This window comes from Podarcis erhardii (genome assembly GCF_964252035.2).
Source record: "Podarcis erhardii genome assembly, chromosome: 9".
In the NCBI taxonomy this organism is placed as follows: Eukaryota; Metazoa; Chordata; class Lepidosauria; order Squamata; family Lacertidae; genus Podarcis; species Podarcis erhardii.
In genome coordinates, this window is record NC_138512.1 from 7,907,979 (window position 1) to 7,926,356 (window position 18,378).

An 18,378-nucleotide genomic window follows, 5' to 3' on the forward strand; every position below is an offset into this window, starting at 1 on the left:
CATTGTAATCTTCCCCTAACTTTTAACTCCTTCCTTCTGTGCCTTCTTTCTAGAATGTTAGCCTAGAGTCAGGGACTGTAGCTTTGTTTTGATTTGTATCTAAAAGTCTCCTAACCTCTGATCCCTTGTGCATGGAATTTTGTTGTATTAAACGTTAACTGATGCAAGAAGATTTTGTAGAAAATTTTGACTGAAAAACAGCACATTTTTTAAAAAAGAAAAGGAATCACAACCAGTCAGGATATGATAGCCACCACTATCTGCTGTCTACTAACGCAACAGAATTAGTAGCAGTAAGTTGTATGTCATATTCACATCATGAGACCTCTGGGTATAGGGCGGTATAGAAATTCAATAAATAAAAAGAATCATCCATACATTAAATTTATGCAAGTGCTAAAAGCGGGCAAAAGTAGGACCAAGTAACTTGGCAAGATCCTTTCAGAGGTCCCTTTTACCAATCCTTGCATCTGGGTCATGTTCTAATCTCAACCGTAGAACATAATATGACCAAGAACAAGTAAACATTCAGCCTCAAGACAAGCCCAGATCCATTCCAAGCAAATGCTACTGTGTTTCTGCTCAGTCTGTTAGCTAGCCTTTGGGCACATTATGGATATCTGTGCTCCCATTAGTGACCACTCTACCTTCAAACTTCCAAGACTGCTTTGCTCTGCTGCTTTAGATGTTGTTGTTGGCATCTGTCTGTCTTGTGAGACAATGGAGTGCACCTCTGAAGGTGAAGTCAAACCACTGCGCCAGCAGCACTGAAGTGACCTCTTCGGGATGCAAGCCTGGGCAGTGTATGAAGGTCCTGAGCTGCCCAGATGATAAGATGATCCCCCTACTTGGCCTCATTGATGTAGTCCAAAGGGAAGCAGAGCCATACATTTCATACCTGCTGCAGGAGTTGCTGGAAGGATGCATACAAGGCGCCATCCAACCATCTTAGGGTCCCTACTCTAGATTTGTGTACAGTTTACTCCTTAGTCTTTTCTTCCCCAGATGATACCCATAAGGTAGCAGAGATTTAAGATAAAGACTTTTCCTTCTTCTGAATGGGCTACCTTCCCAGGTTGACGAACCTTTAGATCAGGCACCCCCAGACTCGGCCCTCCAGCTGTTTTGGGACTACAATTCCCATCATCCCTAGCTAACAGGACCAGTGGTCAGGGATGATGGGAACTGTAGTCCCAAAACAGCTGGAGGGCCAAGTTTGGGGGTGCCTGCTTTAGATGAAACTTGGTGCAATCATTTTACAAGGCTGGTCATCCAAGAATGGCAGTAAGGCTGTCCCTATGGTGGGTGTTCTTTCTGGACTTATTGACAGAAAAACTGAACCCAATGTAGGGGTTTCAGCATACCAATTCCTGCTCTACTCCCCCCCTTCCATTTTCTTCTGTGCTCCTGACATTCTATGTCTGAACTGCACATAACTGATGGCTCCATAGGGACCAAGGGGTCTTCAGCCTTCCCAATAAAATATTTGAGGGGGCCAGACTCCCCAGTTGATGGGCATTGCCATTCAAAAGGTATGTGTGCACCATGTCATGTGATCAATTATGCAGGGTGGGGCTTACCTGCCCCCCATATATTTTATTCAAGTTGGCACCCCTGATGGACTCATAGTCTGCTCAACTCCTTGGTTATTATTCAGTCCCTTCCCCCTTCCCCTACTGATTCAGCAGCCAGCAACAATCTCTAAGTCCTAGGACCTCCAAGATGTTGACTGTGTACCATGTAAGCTTTTCTATATATAGTTCTCCATATCTAGGGTGTGTCACTCCTGACTGCAACCAAGTATGCGGAAACCACTCCCTTGTTTTTGGGTGGCCTCGTATTGCTTTCAAATGGATAGGTCACATCGAGGCTACGAAACTCAAAGCGCAGAAAGCTTGTGGGGCATTAATGAAATTCTATTTTATGGTGGGTGGTCAGCTATTGGAACCTTTATGGCGGGTGGTCAGCTATTGAAAATCTTTGCCACTGAAGTGGTCTCCCAGATGCTTCATGGAGTAGCGATATGGGGTAAGGACCCAAATGCCAACAAAGCCTTAGAAATAGTGCAGAACAAATTCCTCAGGAAAGTGCTCTCGCTCCCCAACGGGACTCCAGCTGCTCTTCTCCGCGTTGAAGCTGACGTGACAACAATACAGGCTAGAATTGATTACCTGAAAAGACTTCAATTTCTTTCGGAGGAGAGATTCCCCGCTATGTCACACACAGAACAGAAGCAGACCAACTGTTGGATGGACAGTATCCAGTGCCTCTTGTCCCAATTACAATTACAAGATTTTCAGGTGACTATGAAGATGGAGAAGAGGCACTTAAGAGACTGTCTCTTTAGGGATCTAACCATGATGGCTTCCACCAAGAGTTTGCCATGGTTTCCACTTATTAAAACAGAACAGACCCGGGCCAGTTACCTGTCAAAGCTCCTACTTGCCGTGCTTAGAATCGCTTTGAAAGAATTACAATTCCAATCGATGCCCTCAGTGGTGCTGGATGGACGCTACAGCAAAGTACATTATGAAGAGAGACTTTATCTGTGTGGGCAGACTTGTGTGTGGAGGACCTGTGCCACTATTTATTGCAGTGCCTGTTATATATAGACCCAAGAGACCGATTCATAAAACCCCTGTTTCTGAATGGAACTCACTTGAATAGGGTGGAAAGGGTGAAATGGCTGCTGAGCGATACTGATGACTTTGCAACTTATAAAGTAGCACTCTATGCGTTGGCAGCCAAGAAGATCAGGAGGAAAGAAGTAGATAAAATAGCGGTCAACTGCAAAGGGGATTCGGATATTTAATTTGGCACATCTTACTAGAGAATCTTCTGCTATTCTATTTTATGCAACAAACAATCTTAGTAGTTGTGACCGTGGTTTATATTGTATGTGTGGTGCCTGATGATTTTTATGGTTATTGCTGGTTTTCCTTTTGTTATTTTCCTGAATGATGGCATGGCCTATGGCTAGCACAATAAAAGTCTATGATGATGATGATGATGATGGATAGGTACTCAGTGTCACCTGTGTTCACTGGACTCGCATCAAAATGTTCCAATGTATCCCCCACCCTCTAAGACACATGGGTTATGAAAACGGCTCCTGTTCATGGCCTCAAACAGTCTGGAACAGACTCTTTAAGTACTGCTCTCTCTTGTCTTTTCCCTATACAGTGGTGCCTCGCAAGACGAAATTAATTCATTCCGCAAGTTTTTTCTTCTTGCGAGTTTTTCGTCTTGCAAAGCACGGTTTCCCATAGGAATGCATTGAAAATCAATTAATGCATTCCTATGGAGACCGCTTGCCAGGCTGGCGGTGCGGAAAAGGGCTTTTCTCCCCACCGCAAGCCTTCAGGACAGGTACGGGAACAGAGGGGAAGGCGCACAGCGCTTCTCCTCTGTTCCCGGGGCTTGCGGTGGGAGGAGGGTTTTTCCTCCCCACGCCAACATTCAGAACAGCATTCTGAAAGTTGGCGGTGGGAAGGAAAACCCTCCTCCCACCGCAAGTCTTCAGGACAGCCTTCCGAAGGCTGGCGGCGGGAGGAGGTCTCTCCGCCCCACCGCCAGCCTTCGGAGCAGCCATCCCAAGGCTGGCGGCGGGAGGAGGTCTCTCCGCCCCACCGCCAGCCTTCGGAGGAGCCTTCCCAAGGCTGGCGGCGGGAGGAGGTCTCTCCGCCCCACCGCCAGCCTTCGGAGCAGCCATCCCAAGGCTGGCGGCGGGAGGAGGCCTCTCCGCCCCACCGCCAGCCTTCGGAGGAGGTCCGAGGACAGTGGGGAAGACGCGCTGCGCTTCCCCGCTGTCCCGGAGATTTCCCTATGGGCTTTCATCTTGCGAAGGAAGCCCATAGGGAAATTCGTCTTGCGAAGCACCTCCAAAACGGAAAACCCTTTCGTCTAGCGGGTTTTCCGTCTTGCAAGGCGTTCGTCTTGCAGGGCACCACTGTATTTTCGCTCTCTCTCTTCCACACAGAAGTATTTTGTTGTTTTGATGCTCTGTATCAGGGATGGGAAAGCTGTGGCCATCCAGATGTTGCTGGGCTGCGACCCGCTCACCTGGGGCTCATCTGGGGCTGGTGGGAGTTGGAGCCCAACAAAGTCTGGAGGACCACAAGTTCCCCAACCTTGCTATGCGTAGTGGATGGTCTACTCAGTTCAGGAGAATGAGACAGGAAAAATATGTCCTTTTTCTTTTCCTTGTCTTCTGAAGCATGGAGGCGCGGGTTTCACCTCTGCTAAGCTAAGCAGTTGGCTCCTTAACTCTCTCGCCCTGACCTAGCCACTGTGATCCATGCGACGGTCACCTCCAGACTGGATTATTGTAACTCACTCTACTTGGGGCTGCCCCTGAGATTGACCCAGAAACTCCAGCGGGTGCAGAATGCCGCGGCGAGACTCCTTACGGGGTCCTCACTGCGGGAGCACATTCACTCAGTGCTATACCAGCTGCACTGGCTCCCGGTGGAGTACAGGATCAGGTTTAAGGTGCTGGTTTTAACCTTCAAAGCCCTATACGGCCTAGGACCCTCGTACCTACGGGACTGCCTCTCCTGGTATGTCCCACGGAGGACCTTACATTCTTCAAAAAAAAACATCTTGGAGATCCTGGGCCACAAGGAGGTTAGGCTGGTCTCAACCAGAGCCAGGGCTTTTTGGGCTGTGGCTCCAATCTGGTGGAACGCTCTCTCACAGGAGACTAGGGCCCTGCAGGACTTGACATCTTTCCGCGGGGCCTGCAAGACAGAGCTGTTCCACCAGGCCTTTGGCCAGGGCACAGCCTGACCCCCTCCTTCTGTAATCCTCATAGAACTCTAGCCCAGTGGTTGCCATTAATTTGATTTGAAATGATTTTATAATGAAATGATTTTAGAATGTTGTATTATTTTACTGTTGTTAGCCGCTCTGAGCCCGGCTTTGGCTGGGGAGGGTGGGATACAAATAATTTTTTATTATTATTATTATTATTATTATTATTATTATTATTATTATACTCCACCACCTTAACCCCACCCAAAATACTTACCAAAGGTTGTTCAGTGCTTGAATAAACCATTTTGTTCATCCATCAAAGTTGGCAGCCCTGCTCTAGAGTGATAAATTGCCCTTCTATGGACACAAAGCCCCTTCATCATTGTTTGCAGCATGCGGCTATCCATTTTTGGCCCAAGGGCTTAATTCACCCGTAGCCATCTATGTCCAAAGCTTTTCTTGCACCTTTTCTCATATAGAAGTGTCTAGAGCAGCCACTGTTCTTGCTAGCTAGTGAAAGAAAGCTCTGTGATGTCCAAAGGAAATGATGAGGGCAACCTGCTTAAAAAAACAAAAACACCCCAAACCCTGACATTCACTTTTTTGGCAATTCTATGGCAGGAGGAGGAGCCACAATTGTGGGTTCCTTCCTGCATGGTCTGGAACTTTGCCTTTGGCAGAGCTGGGTTTAGAGAAGTGTGATTGGTTGGGTCATGCTGGGCGCAAAGCCTCTGGGGAATGCTAAAATTGGGCAACCCCTGAAATTTGAGTCCCTAAGATCTGCCACTGCTTCTGGTCATAGGAATAAGCTGCTCAGTTTCACCATGTGAAGAGGTTCTCAGGGGTCTGGGATAAAAACTACTGCCTTCAATAGAATCCAAATGTCATCCACATTGATATATTGGTGGTAAGGACAGAGTGTGCATCAGGAATAGCTTTATCAACATGCTTACAACTGCACCTTAAATTACCGTATTTTTTTGCTCCATAAGATGCACTTTTTTCTTCCTAAAAAGTAAGGGGAAATGTCTGTGCGTCTTATGGAGCGAATGTGTGGTCCCTGGAGCTGAATTGCCCAGGGGCAAAAAGCAGATCATGCTTCTTTTTTTTGAAAGAGGGAAGTGGGTGTTGAAACAAAGCCGCTGATCAGAAGCGATTGCAAGCGAGATAAGGGACGCTAGCAATAAAGGAGGCTGCCTGGGAGGGGGGAGGTAAAGACAGCAAACTTGCAAGGAGAGGAGACAGGAAGACTAAACCAATGAGGAGAGAAATTAGAAGAAAAGGAGGAACAAAAAAACTGCTCCAAAAGACACTAAGGCAAACAAGAGGGAAGGGAGTGTTGAAAGGAAGCAGCTGATTGGTGGGATCAGGAGAGAGATAAGGGACGCTAGCGGAGGCTGCCTGGGAGGGGGGAGGTAAAAGCCCATGGATCCTCAGGATTTTTGCATTGGGTCACCCCAAATTCACCATCAGATCACATAGCATGTCCATGGCTACAGTCTGCAGCAACAAAATCATGCACCCACTGTTGTGTGGGGCCGCAATGGCGCAAAAACGTGGTTACAAAGCATGGATCCACATGGATTCTCAGGATTTTTGCATTGGGCTACCCCAAATTCATCGTCAAATCACATGTCTATGGCCACAGTGTGAAGCACAAAAATTATACATCCACTGTTTCATCAGAATATTTTTTTTCTTGTTTTCCTCCTCTAAAAACTAGGTGCGTCTTATGGAGCAAAAAATACGGTATATTTTTGTAGCTCACTTCTCGCTTCCTCATTGCCTTCGACCCTCTTGCTACTTCAATTAACAGAGTTGTCTAAATGGAAATTGACTTTCTTAGCCCATATTATGCAATTTCAGTAAACACACATGGATTTTTTTTTAATTAGTTGTACAAACCGGAACAATATTTATAGCTTGGTGTTCAGCGAGCCATTAGTGTGTTCAACATAGTACAATTTAGTGCACAGTATCGTTAAATTGGCATCTGCTATACTGACTTGTAGCTATCTCCTCCTGGAGATCTTTGGGGCTATAGTTTAAAATACTCAGAGATAAAGGGGGGGGGGGGGAGAACAGATGCAAAAATGTAATGCTGTTTATATAAACCCAGCTGAAAAAAGTAATGCTGTCAGGAGCTCAGCAACTGTAAGGCTTTTGCCCTGCAAAACAAGAAGAAATAAATAGTTTAGAAAGCTGTCTCCTTAAAAGCAGACACTGGATCTTTCTTTTCTATAAAAATACATAGAATTTAAATATTGCATTGTACTTCATGTGCCACAAATATTTTATCATAAGTTGTACCAAGATTTTGGCAATAGCAGCAGATTGACGATTTCAAAGGAGGCTTCACATGCATCTACTGGTAAATTCAGCTTGCATTCTGTAAGCATAAACCCAGGTTTCTGGAAACTACCAGAAATTGATAAACACACTCATTCCTGCATGCACAATTCCAAGGAGCCACATAATTCATAGAATCGTAGAGTTGGAAGGGACCTTGGGGGTCATTTAGTCCAACCCCCTGCAATGCAGGAATCTCAACTAAAACATCCTTGACACATGGCCATCTAAACACTGCTTAAAAATTTTCAAGGAAGGATACAGTGGTGCCTCGCAAGACGAAAAGAATCCGTTCCACGAGTCTCTTCATCTAGCGGTTTTTTCGTCTTGCGAAGCAAGCCCATTAGCGGCTTAGAGGATTAGCGCTATTAGCGGCTTAGTGGCTTTTAGCGGCTTAGCAGCTTAGCGGATAAGCGGCTTAGAAAAAGGGGGAAAAGGGGGGGGGAGTCGGAAAAACTCGCAAGACATTTTCGTCTTGCGAAGCAAGCCCATAGGGAAATTCGTCTTGCGAAGCACCTCCAAAACGGAAAACCCTTTCATCTAGCGGGTTTTTCGTCTTGCGAGGCATTCGTCTTGCGGGGCACCACTGTAGTTCATAACTTCCAGAGGGAGTCTATTCCACTATCAAACATCTCTTCCATTGAGGGATTTTGTTTGCTCTACCCTGGGGTCCGTATTATGAACTCCACACTTACGTCCTGAATGTTGACTATTGGGTACCATTGTTCCATTTTCAGCCTTTACCAGCAAGCACAATGTTTTGGGTTCTAGATCTAAAATTTTCAGCATTCACACCATCATATATTCTAGGGAAGTGCTATTTAAGGCTTTTTAAGACTCACACGTTTATCCAGAATAGACCTGCAAGGACAGTTCCTAAGCATACATGTAGCAGAGGGGTTTTTTCTTGGGACAATCACTTCCAGGCTACCGGTATAGAGGTCCCTTCTGAAGGAAATGGCTCTTACTTCAACCATAGCATGGATGCTGAGGGTGATTTCTGGCTAGAAACTACCAACCAAGTCCACGGCCAAACTTACGGTAGATGAGACCCTACGTTTTCCCACAGTCAATCTAGTGAACACCCCTGGCTGCATAGTTTTCTGTACAATGTTCTTTTATATTCATTTAACACATTAAAATGCATACCTCTTGTATTTACCTTCAAGCCAAAAAATTAGGACTATGAATTTTAGATGTTTAATGATCTGCTTTGTTGATTGATTAAGTTAAGGATACATTTGGAAATCAACAACCTGCCTTTCAACCTACAGTTTAACAATAAATTACCATTGCCAGAGAGAAACTCTCTCTTTCATTCCCCCCACCCCCCATTCCTTAATACAGTTTGACACCAAAATGGAAACAGTTTTTACAAAACTGAAAACACTGAAAGACAGAACTTTTGCCTGTTCTTCCTTAGGCGCAACTGGCTTGAGTGCCCATCTGCTTTGGCTGAATGATCTAACAAACTTAAAAGCCAACAAATATAGTTAAAATACTATATTCTTGGAGAACAGAGCTCAAAGTATTCTGGTGGAATAGCTCTTTAGCAGGAAATGTCCTATAAGAAAAGCATTAGAGTAATACCAGTTAATAAGGTCTTATGTATAACTTGAGTAGAAATAACTTGGGTAGAACTTTTGGTGCACCTCAAAACTATTAACTGAAAATATATCTCACTGGAAAGTGCTCGTTTCATCAGTAAATAACTAGGGTTCGTCACTAAACAACCTGGTTCATAACTAAACAACTTTATCCAGCTAAAGATAAACCAATCTTTTGTCACGTTGATTTCAAATGGAGAATTAAGTGCACATGCTTAAATAGTTCACATTAAACACACTATTAAACTCATTATAAACCCATTATATAAACCCATTAAACTCTATATCCCATTTGGATATAGAAGCACTTAATTTAGTGGGATTTTGCTAATACATTTTCCCCCGATACTCTTATCACAGTAAACCCATCTTGCCATTTCCTTTCTTTTGGGTTAAGACATGTTCCTGCTCTGGTTATCTCCTGCTTGGACTACTGCAATGCACTCTACGTGGGGCTACCTTTGAAGGTGACTCGGAAACTACAACTAATCCAGAACGCGGCAGCTAGACTGGTGACTGGGGGCGACCACCGAGACCACATAACACCGGTCTTGAAAGACCTACATTGGCTCCCAGTACGTTTCCGAGCACAATTCAAAGTGTTGGTGCTGACCTTTAAAGCCCTAAACGGCCTCGGTCCAGTATACCTGAAGGAGCGTCTCCACCCCCATCATTCTGCCCGGACGCTGAGGTCCAGCGCCGAGGGCCTTCTGGCGGTTCCCTCATTGCGAGAAGCTACAGGGAAACAGGCAGAGGGCCTTCTCGGTAGTGGCGCCCGCCCTGTGTAATGCCCTTCCAGCAGATGTCAAAGCGATAAACAACTACCTGACATTCAGAAGACATCTTAAGGCAGCCCTGTTCAGGGAAGTTTTTAATGTGTGATATTTTACTGTATTTTTTGTTTTTATGGAAGCTGCCCAGAGTGGCTGGGGAGGCCCAGCCAGATGGGCGGGGTATAAATAATAAATTATTATTATTATTATTATTATTATTATTATTATTATTATTATTATTATTATAGCTGTAGTTCTAGAACCAGCTCTTAGAAATTCAGAACCACATCTTAGTATGATAGAGACAAAATTACCTTTTCCTCCTCAGCCTCTAAAGATGCTGATGATGTAGGAACAGATGTCATGAAGGGACTCCCAGCAATGCTTCCTCGCTAACTTCATCGCTTCAGAATCGTTCCCAGACATCTGACCTTCTTGGGTTGCTTTTGTAGGAGGCAAAGGAGATGGTTTGGGTCTCCCTGGTTTTTTAAGCAAGGCTTTCCCTGCTTGGCTTTTCTTAACTTGCTTTGGAGAAGTTGCGGGGTTCGGGACTGGCTTTGCTTGATTGACAGTATCTGCCTGTGGGTTTGGCTTTATGCTGGATGCCACTTGCTTCATGTGGGCTTCAGGAGGAGCCCTCTGGCACATGGACGGCTTCAGAACTGCATTGGGCTGGCAGGCGTTTCTCTGTTTCCTTCGGTCCATGGCAATCTGATTCCAATAAATCCTTTGGTTCTTATTAAAAGAACGACAAAGCGATGGATTCCCAGTATATTCACACCAGTAAATTTTGCCTTGACTCCGGCATTCTATTCTGAGTTTCACTTCGCCATTTCCACTCATATTCATCGTGCAGGCATCTTTCGCTTTAGTATAAAAATTTATTTCGTCACCGTTGCTCCTTTTCTTTGGCCTTGGATTTTTCCCTAAGCCTCCCATGAAACTGATAAAAATTACGAAAAAGATTGTGGCCGTCTTCATGGTGAAGCACAGAGTGAGATCCTTAGAGAAACTTAGCAAGAGAAAGATGAATTGGGCTGCTTTAATGGGCTGACGTAGAAATAAGTCTCTCTTCTTTTTCAAGGGTGTGTGTGTCGTTTTCCTACTCCAGACTACTTTTAAACAAACTCCTTTGGTTCAAGCTTATGGCTGTAATTTATAGCTCAAGGGAATGCCAAATAACCTGTGAACATTCAGGAAGGAAACAAGACAAACCTTGCTGCTCCAGCACAGCACAGCAGTTGTGTAACTAAAAGAAATATTTCTGTCTAACATGCACACATCACATTGGATCTTTAACAGATGACTTTTTCTATTCTCCAGTTGCCTTCCATGTCAGGTCTTGTCAGATTACACAGAAGTAGCCAGAAGTATGGTCAAGGAATTAGGGATGCTGACCTGGCTTGTATAATAGAAACCTAGATAGAAAGAAGGGGAGTGTAAATCTCTTCCAGATGCGATTTCCAGGGTACAGAGTGCAGCAATAGGCTCAGCTGGGGGGCAAGGAGGCAGAGGTGCTATACTGCTGTCAAACCTTCTGCCAATGTGGTGCCCTTCAGAAGTTGTTGAGCTACCAACACCCAATATTTCTGACCACTGCTCAGGCTGGCTGGCACTGATGGTAGTTGCAGCCCAACAATATCTGGACGGCACAAAATTGGATACCAGTTGTGGTTTTTTAAAATACTTTTATTTTGCTTTAAACAAATACATATAGACAACCAAAATTACAAAATAAAATTCCTTAATAATGATGATGAAAAAAACTACAAAAAACTCAAAGTACATGGCACAGAACATAACCAACTATGGGAAAGAAAAAAGAAAAGGGAAAACGGAAAAGGAAAAAAGAAAAAAGAAAAAAAAGGAAGATGAGCCAAAACAGGAAAGCTCATCTATTGTACACTTCTGTCAAGTTCACAACAGATCATTATTCTTATCAATTCTCTCTATCTGCACTCCAAAGGAATCCCTCATCTTGGTATCAGGGAGCATTTCTCTATGCGGTATCATTCTAAGCATAACCAGTTCTTTCTTGTTGAGACCTTGTCCCCTAAATAATTATTTAAACATTCCCATTCTTCTTTCACCAATTTTTTAGGTTTATCTCTTATTGCATCTGTCAGCTTTGCGAGCTCCAAGTACTCGCACAATTTGACTACCCATTCCTCTTCAGTGGGTGTATTTTTATCTTTCCAGTGTTTTGCCACTATAACCCTTGCTGCTGACGTTGCATACATAAATAGCCTGGTTTTACCAGTTTTGAGTGTCTTCAACTGGCATTACCTTAACGCAGAACTGAGATTATGTTAGTTTGCCACCAAGCTGTCAGAAGTGGTGTTGACAACCCCAATGCTTTGGTACAACATATATGCCAAGGCCACTTGCTGGTTGGAGCAGCTCTGAATTTCTTGGCCACTGTGACAACCATGGATCTGCCTCAAATCACATTGGGCTCAACATATGCAGCAGGAAATACTCTGGATGTGGCATTCTGTACTCAGTTGCAGGCAAGTGATTTGGGGAGGATCCAAAAAAGACTGTAGCTGTCATGGCCTTCATGATGCTCTTGATTTACACAAGGGTGGGGGACCAATTAGGATGTAAAAAAAGAGAAGAAGCTTGCATCAGTTTCGACTTTGATGGCACAGTCATCACAGAGTCAGAGATGGATGCACCTAGGATACTGTACATGGGTCATGTAATTATGGCAGACTTTCTTTTCTTTTTTTAAAAAAATAATTTTTATTAACAGACCAATCAAATCACATAAATTCCAAATTACAAAGCCAAATTTTAAATTTTTGCTGGGGGTACCCATATTTCAAGTTCCAAAAGGAATCCAATCATCTTGTTGCTGCTGCTTTGATGTCCACAAATCTGTCCAAATGATGTTCACAATTCTATCCAATCCTTCCTTGTTGTTTTCCACATCTCTTCTTGTTGTTTTCATATATTTTTCCTTTTTCTTTGTGACCTCTGATAGTCTCCACAAGTGAGTTGAAACCAATTGTAGTCCTGTGTGGGTTTTTCCATTCATCCAAGGGTCATATTCAGACGGCTGCTGCTTTTCATCACTTCCATAAATAAACACACTCTTGCCGTCTACTCGTTAATCTTCACAGGTCTTTCACTCCCTTTCTCAGTCTTCTGAGGAGGTTCTGCCAGAAGTCCCATATAAAAACAGATCCATAGCTTCCTCCTCCTCAGTCATCAGTCTTTCGACAGAACCTGCCAACATGGCGACTCCCTTTTTATTACTGCACCATTCCAAAAGCCCTTATTCTTTTCCGGATCTCCATACGCCAAACTTTTGGTTGATAATTCATTTCCACACAGTTTTTAATCGTCCCGCTTAGGTCAGTTATGCGATGGTTCTTTTTGGGGAGGGGTTCTTGGGTAATCACATAGAAGAAAAGAAACCCCCCCCATCCAGTCCCGTTCCGACATACCAGCCCTTTGATGTTCTTCTTCATGATGAATTCCTGTTAAATCCAACCCATTGCTCTTACTTCACAGAGGTCACTTCAGTTAGCAGTCTTAACTCCCGTTCTTCACTTGAAATATGTGCATTTGCTTCTTCTCTAATTGTTTAATTTGAGTTCCTGCAGCCAGTTCGCGCGATCAGAGACAGGGTCTGGGAGAGCCGGCTCCCACGGGGTCTGTGTGCCTAGTGCCTTCACCTCCTTCTTTCGAACCCGGGGGTGATTTATGGCAACCACAGGCAAGGCAGTGTTTCCCCATTCCCTGGGGTAAACAAGGGAGGCTGCATACTCCCATATCAGCCTCTTAATTACCCCATGTGAGCCGGAGAGATGGTATTGTCGGCCATCTTCCAATGCGCCCCTGGTGCCCCCCCCAATTATGGCATACTTTCAGCTTGTTCAGCTTATGGATGTGAATACTATGGTTTAATAATAAATGTGCCACCCCCTCACCCACCCCAGTCCCTGCATAGTGCTCACATGGCGCAAGCGAGGTGTTGTATTCTCTAAATCGTGATTACCATGGCTTTGTAAGCAGAAATTTGTCTGAACCCCTGTCAAGGGGCTAGGGCCACGCAAGAGCCACTGGGAGCATTTGGGGAGAGGTGAGGGCATGGTACCCAGCTCCACCTTCCCCCTAAAATGTTTTCCCTTTCTGACTTTCACAGGTGTGCAAATGTCAGTCTATCCCCGGGCGGGGTCAGATAGCCGCAACCAATGCCTAAGCAACCACTCACATTTTTTGTATTTTAATAAAGTTGTGGCCAAAATTATGCTAAAAACCTTAAACAAAAATTCCATGTGAATTGTGTTTTATTGGGGTGGCTTGGGGACCTCGACGCACAAAACCTTTTCGGTTTCGGAAACCTTATGCAGACATGTAATCAAGCTATGTATACAGGTGGCGACCATTTTGCACGGGGGTTCCCTTACTGCTCCTTTTGTGCATTGGTGGAGTGTGCATAAACATGCCTTGCCCCATTATGCCGCCACCTCCTTCTGCCCCTGTTATGCCCTCTTCCAGGTCCAAAAGGACCTGCGTATTGGTGATCACGTGGCAATTGGACACGCCTAAAATGGTCGCCGCCTGTACCTATTTTTAAATTCTGTGGACTTCCATTTGTATATTGATAATCATTGTTTTATGTACACTGCTTGGGGATTCTTTGATCAAGCGATTTATAAATTATTCTCACCGGTCAAAAAATCAGTAAAACCCCAGAAACATTCTGTGGGGGAACTCTGATACCATGTGAACATGTGAACAGTCCCAGGAGAGGAAAGTGATGTAAACAGTGTGGAGATGTGAGGTCAGCTTTGCCATAGATTGCAAACCCCTCCACCTGCCATAGATTGCAAACCTGCCATAGATTGCAAACCCCTCCACCCCCAGAGCATTGAGCATTGCAAAGTCTGGTGAGCTGTCTGCCTTTAGGAGCAAGCTGCTTTTCAAACTCGGGAGAGCTTTGAAACCAACTTCTAGTATAGCACAGGGCTGCCATTCAGGGCAGGGGGAAGAGCAAAATGTTGTGTAACTTATACAAGTAGTAGTAGTAGCAGTAGTTGTAGCAGTAGTAGTAGCAGGAGTAGTAGTAGTAGTAGTAATAATAATAATAATAATAATAATAATAATAATAATAATAATTTTATTGTTTATATCCCACCCATCCGGCTGGGCTCTCCTAGACACTCTGGGTGGGTTACAAGTAAGTTGCAATGCAATGTTTCTCAACTTACCAGTTACTACAAAATGTACCTCAGTTCTTTATTTAAAATGGACTAGGTTCAACTGTAGGCCAAAATCAAATTATTCCAAATAAAATGAGTCCCTTTTGGAAAGAGGCAGAAATCCATTTTACCTCTGGTCGGAGGCGATTTTAATGCCATGCACTAGCTTCTTGCATTTAAAAATTACACAAACGTTAATCAAGGTATTTTATTTAAATGATTTGAGGACATTATCAAATTAAAAATAGGAACTTATTAAAATCTACAACTTGGAATGTCAGATATTGAGATATAATACTTACATACTTTAAGTACAGTATTCTACTCATTGCCTAGTAGAAATAATCAGTTTCCCTAGTGAAAAACTTGATTTATTCCCTATATAATACCAATTCCCATTCAGTTTGAGGGCTGCTTCATGTGCGTCATTTTCCCACCACTGAGATATGGGGGAAAAGGCACCAATTCTGCACGAGGCACAGCACAATAATGCATTTGGTCCCAAGTGTGCAGACTGGGCAAACAATGTGCCATCATCATGCAATTAAGCAATTCTAAGATTGCCAGAAATTATCTTTACAAGAAATTCTACCAAAAGGGTTTCCAAATGAATGGAGACCATCTAATAAAATCAGCAAGTCATGTGTAACTTTAGAAGACCCACCATATTCCCCAGTGCTGACTGTTGCCTTAAAACAGTGATGGCCAAACTTGGCCCTCCTGCTGTTTTGGGACTCCAGTTCCCATCATCCCTGACCACTGGTTCTGTTAGCTAGGGATGATGGGAGTTGTAGTCCAAAGACAGCAGGAGGGCTAAGTTTGGCCATCACTGCCTTAAAAGATAAAAAGCCCTCCCCAGTTTATTGGCATAAAAGCCATGCCCCCAACAGCCCATATTTCCTCACATAGCTTTTAGTTAGCATCAGATAGATAGCTCTTGGCAGCTTTTTTGTGCAGATCAATCCTATTCACAACTTTTACATGTAAGTAAAAGGACAGTGGGGTGCAACAGCTTTCATATATATTCTCAACACTTTACACCTATTTAACAAAATATAGCCAATTCTTTATTATATATATAACATGGTTTACAAGTTAAACCTATGAACACCTCCTCAGGGCCATAGTGTATTAACTTTAGGCCTAGTCACACCTTTGGCAAACTGAGTGAAGCAGCTGCAAAGTGGGATCATGCCCCGCAGCCATTTCATCTCCACACCGCTGTAACATCTAAATGAGGTCAGTAAGTGTGCCATCCCTATGCAGATATGCTCAGTACAAGCTTTCTCTCTCAAAAAAGTGTGTACAAAAATAATGATTATGCATGTATAGCTAGGGATGTACGCACATATGCTACATTTAGGTGTTACAGCAGGCTTCCTCAACCTTGGCACTCCAGATGCTTTTGGGACTACAACTCCCATGATCCCTTGCTAGCAGGACAAGTGGTCAGGGATGATGGGAATTGTAGTCTCAAAACATCTGGAGGGCAGAGGTTGAGGAAGCCTGTGTTACAGCAACATAGGCCAATAAGTGTGCAGTTTGGCACCCATCACACACGCCCTCTAGGAAATTTGCTGAAGGTCTGAACAGGCCCTTTCCACTTTTCTTACTCCTTGCTATTATTCAGGTCACAAAGAAAAAATTGTAGCATCTTCCCGTTGCACATTTCTGCAGAATTTGGGGTTTTGGGGGGTTTGTTTTTTTAAGCTAACTGCTTGCAAGAAAACAATATGCTTCTGGTCATAATGACACCGTACGTTAATTGGTAATTCAGAAATAGGGAAGAATAATCTGCCAAACTGCATTCACTTTTCTGAAGACGACACAAAATATACTGCAGGTTTCCATACGTTTCACAGTCAAATGCAGCCACCCAACAGCACCGAGGAAACACTGGTCATGCTGAACAGGTCGCTTGTGAAGTATAACAAAAAGTATTAAAAAATCTGCTGCGATACAGCTGTAAAAAACACAGATACAAAAAAGTGTCTGTACACAGGTTGTATTCTTCATGTAAACACATATTTTATACATGGTTTTAACATCTCTGGACATGATAACAAGAACCGAGTTAATTTTGACTGGGCAGCGAATCTGAAGAAAAACAACAGCCCACAGAAACGAATATAAACCAGAGACCAGTCTGTTTACAATAAATAAATATATTATGTGACGAGAGACAGAAACTCCAGTGGAAAAATGGTATTAGAAAACAAGAATGGAAGCCACTAATTCCATGTGTTAATGGTAATCCACACACACACACAAATAGATGCCGTGTGGCTTGGCATTTCATGGCATACGATTGCACAGTTCTCTTTCCATTCAACATAAGTTTACTAGACAGGCCCCAGACAAGATGGCTCAGAATTCGGAATTCAGCATTGATGTGTAAGGTGCTTCCCAGAGGAGCTACTTGCACGATTATTTCCTGGGGCTGCAAATGAAGCCACAAGAGACAAGTCAGAATATGCTCCTAACCACCACATTTACAAGGGAGCGGAAATAGAATGCAGTGACCTTCGGAGAACTAGGGGGCAGTTCAGACACGGGCTTTGCGGACCCCCAGAAAAGAGCCCTTGGTGCCGCTGGGCTCGTGATCTAAAGGGTCACATTTGACAAATCGGGTCCTCCTTTAAAGTGGGCACGTGTTGCAGTGAGACCTGGAAACCGACACCCTGTGTTGTGGGTGGGTACGTTTGGATAGCCACAACATCCGGTTGGTAAGTCCCTTGATGCAGGGTTCAATCAGGCCAATGGGACGCAGGCTAAACGGATCAAGGGACTTATATATACCCATGCACATGACCCAGAGCTTCCTCTTTCGGTGCGTGCATCGGAACACCCGCCCACCTCTCCCTATATTTAGGGCTTGCGTGCTTGACCTTGCTATGCCATCATGTGTCATCTGTCGTTGGGACAGGGGCACGGCAGGAATGTTCTCCACTTGGCTGATTGGCTGATGCCATTTCGGTTTTGCCTGCCGTGTAGCAAATCGACACAACTTGTAAAGTTGCAGATGTGAGGAGAATCAGAACTTACAGGGTTAAACAGTTCTGAGTGACGTCTCACATTCCGAGGCGTGGTTATGTTCACATACGGGAGTCTTTCTCTGTGTGTGTGAGTCTCTTTCGCTTTTGACTGAGAGGCGAAAGATGCCGGCTCTGTCGCCGGGCTGATTTATGATGTTTTCTACTCATTAAAGACTGTTGGAGATCAGAAAGAATTCCTGCATTCAGTCTGATTCATTACCCACACAAGGCAACAGATTTTTTGCTGCTGTGTGAACTCTGCTAAAGCCTTAAGTGAGAGAGCCAAGGGAGCTGAAGTTATTTTTCTATCGGCACGGACGTATAGTGGCGCAGGAAAACGTGCCGGACGCCATTTTATCTTCACAGCAGATAGGCTTTGGTTCAGGTGATGGGAGAACACTCTCGCCATCCCTATGTGAAGGGTATTCCGTTAAAGGAATCCAGGGACTCAGTGGTTTGGTCTATCCCTGTGAGGGGGTTGTGCCCGTGCCTGAGTCCAGGGGGACATTTGGGTGGCGGAGATAGCTTGTTCCCGGCTTTCTGCTTATCCAGGTGTTCACCCTTGGCTGACCAATGCTGGTGCCCTGGGTCAGTGCTACCTGCAACAGTGTAGGGAGCCAGTCGAACCAGAGCCTATGCAACCAGT

At 44.3% G+C, this 18,378-nt stretch overlaps 2 protein-coding genes across 2 annotated transcripts in view; both read right to left on the bottom strand.

The window, feature by feature from the left end:
• Window positions 1-6,649: 6,649 nt before the first annotated feature.
• On the bottom strand, window positions 6,650-10,539 carry FGFBP2 (fibroblast growth factor binding protein 2). The gene is made up of 2 exons (XM_081876043.1): window positions 9,799-10,539; window positions 6,650-6,923 (listed from the first exon to the last, which is right to left on the bottom strand). The coding sequence occupies exon 1, from the start codon at window positions 10,463-10,465 to the stop codon at window positions 9,809-9,811; it is 657 nt and encodes a 218-aa protein (XP_081732169.1). The 5' UTR covers window positions 10,466-10,539; the 3' UTR covers window positions 6,650-6,923; window positions 9,799-9,808.
• Window positions 10,540-14,891: 4,352 nt separating this feature from the next.
• The window catches only part of PROM1 (prominin 1), a 105,531-nt gene continuing 102,044 nt past the window's right edge, over window positions 14,892-18,378 (bottom strand). The window contains exon 29 of the mRNA XM_081876513.1: window positions 14,892-17,137. The gene's annotated coding sequence lies outside the window, so the exon portion shown is untranslated. The remainder of the gene's footprint in view (window positions 17,138-18,378) is intronic.

Bases quoted from the DNA above. Each gene is read 5' to 3' on its own strand.
- FGFBP2 (XM_081876043.1), bottom strand. From the start codon at position 10,465: ATGAAGACGGCCACAATCTTTTTCGTAATTTTTATCAGTTTCATGGGA.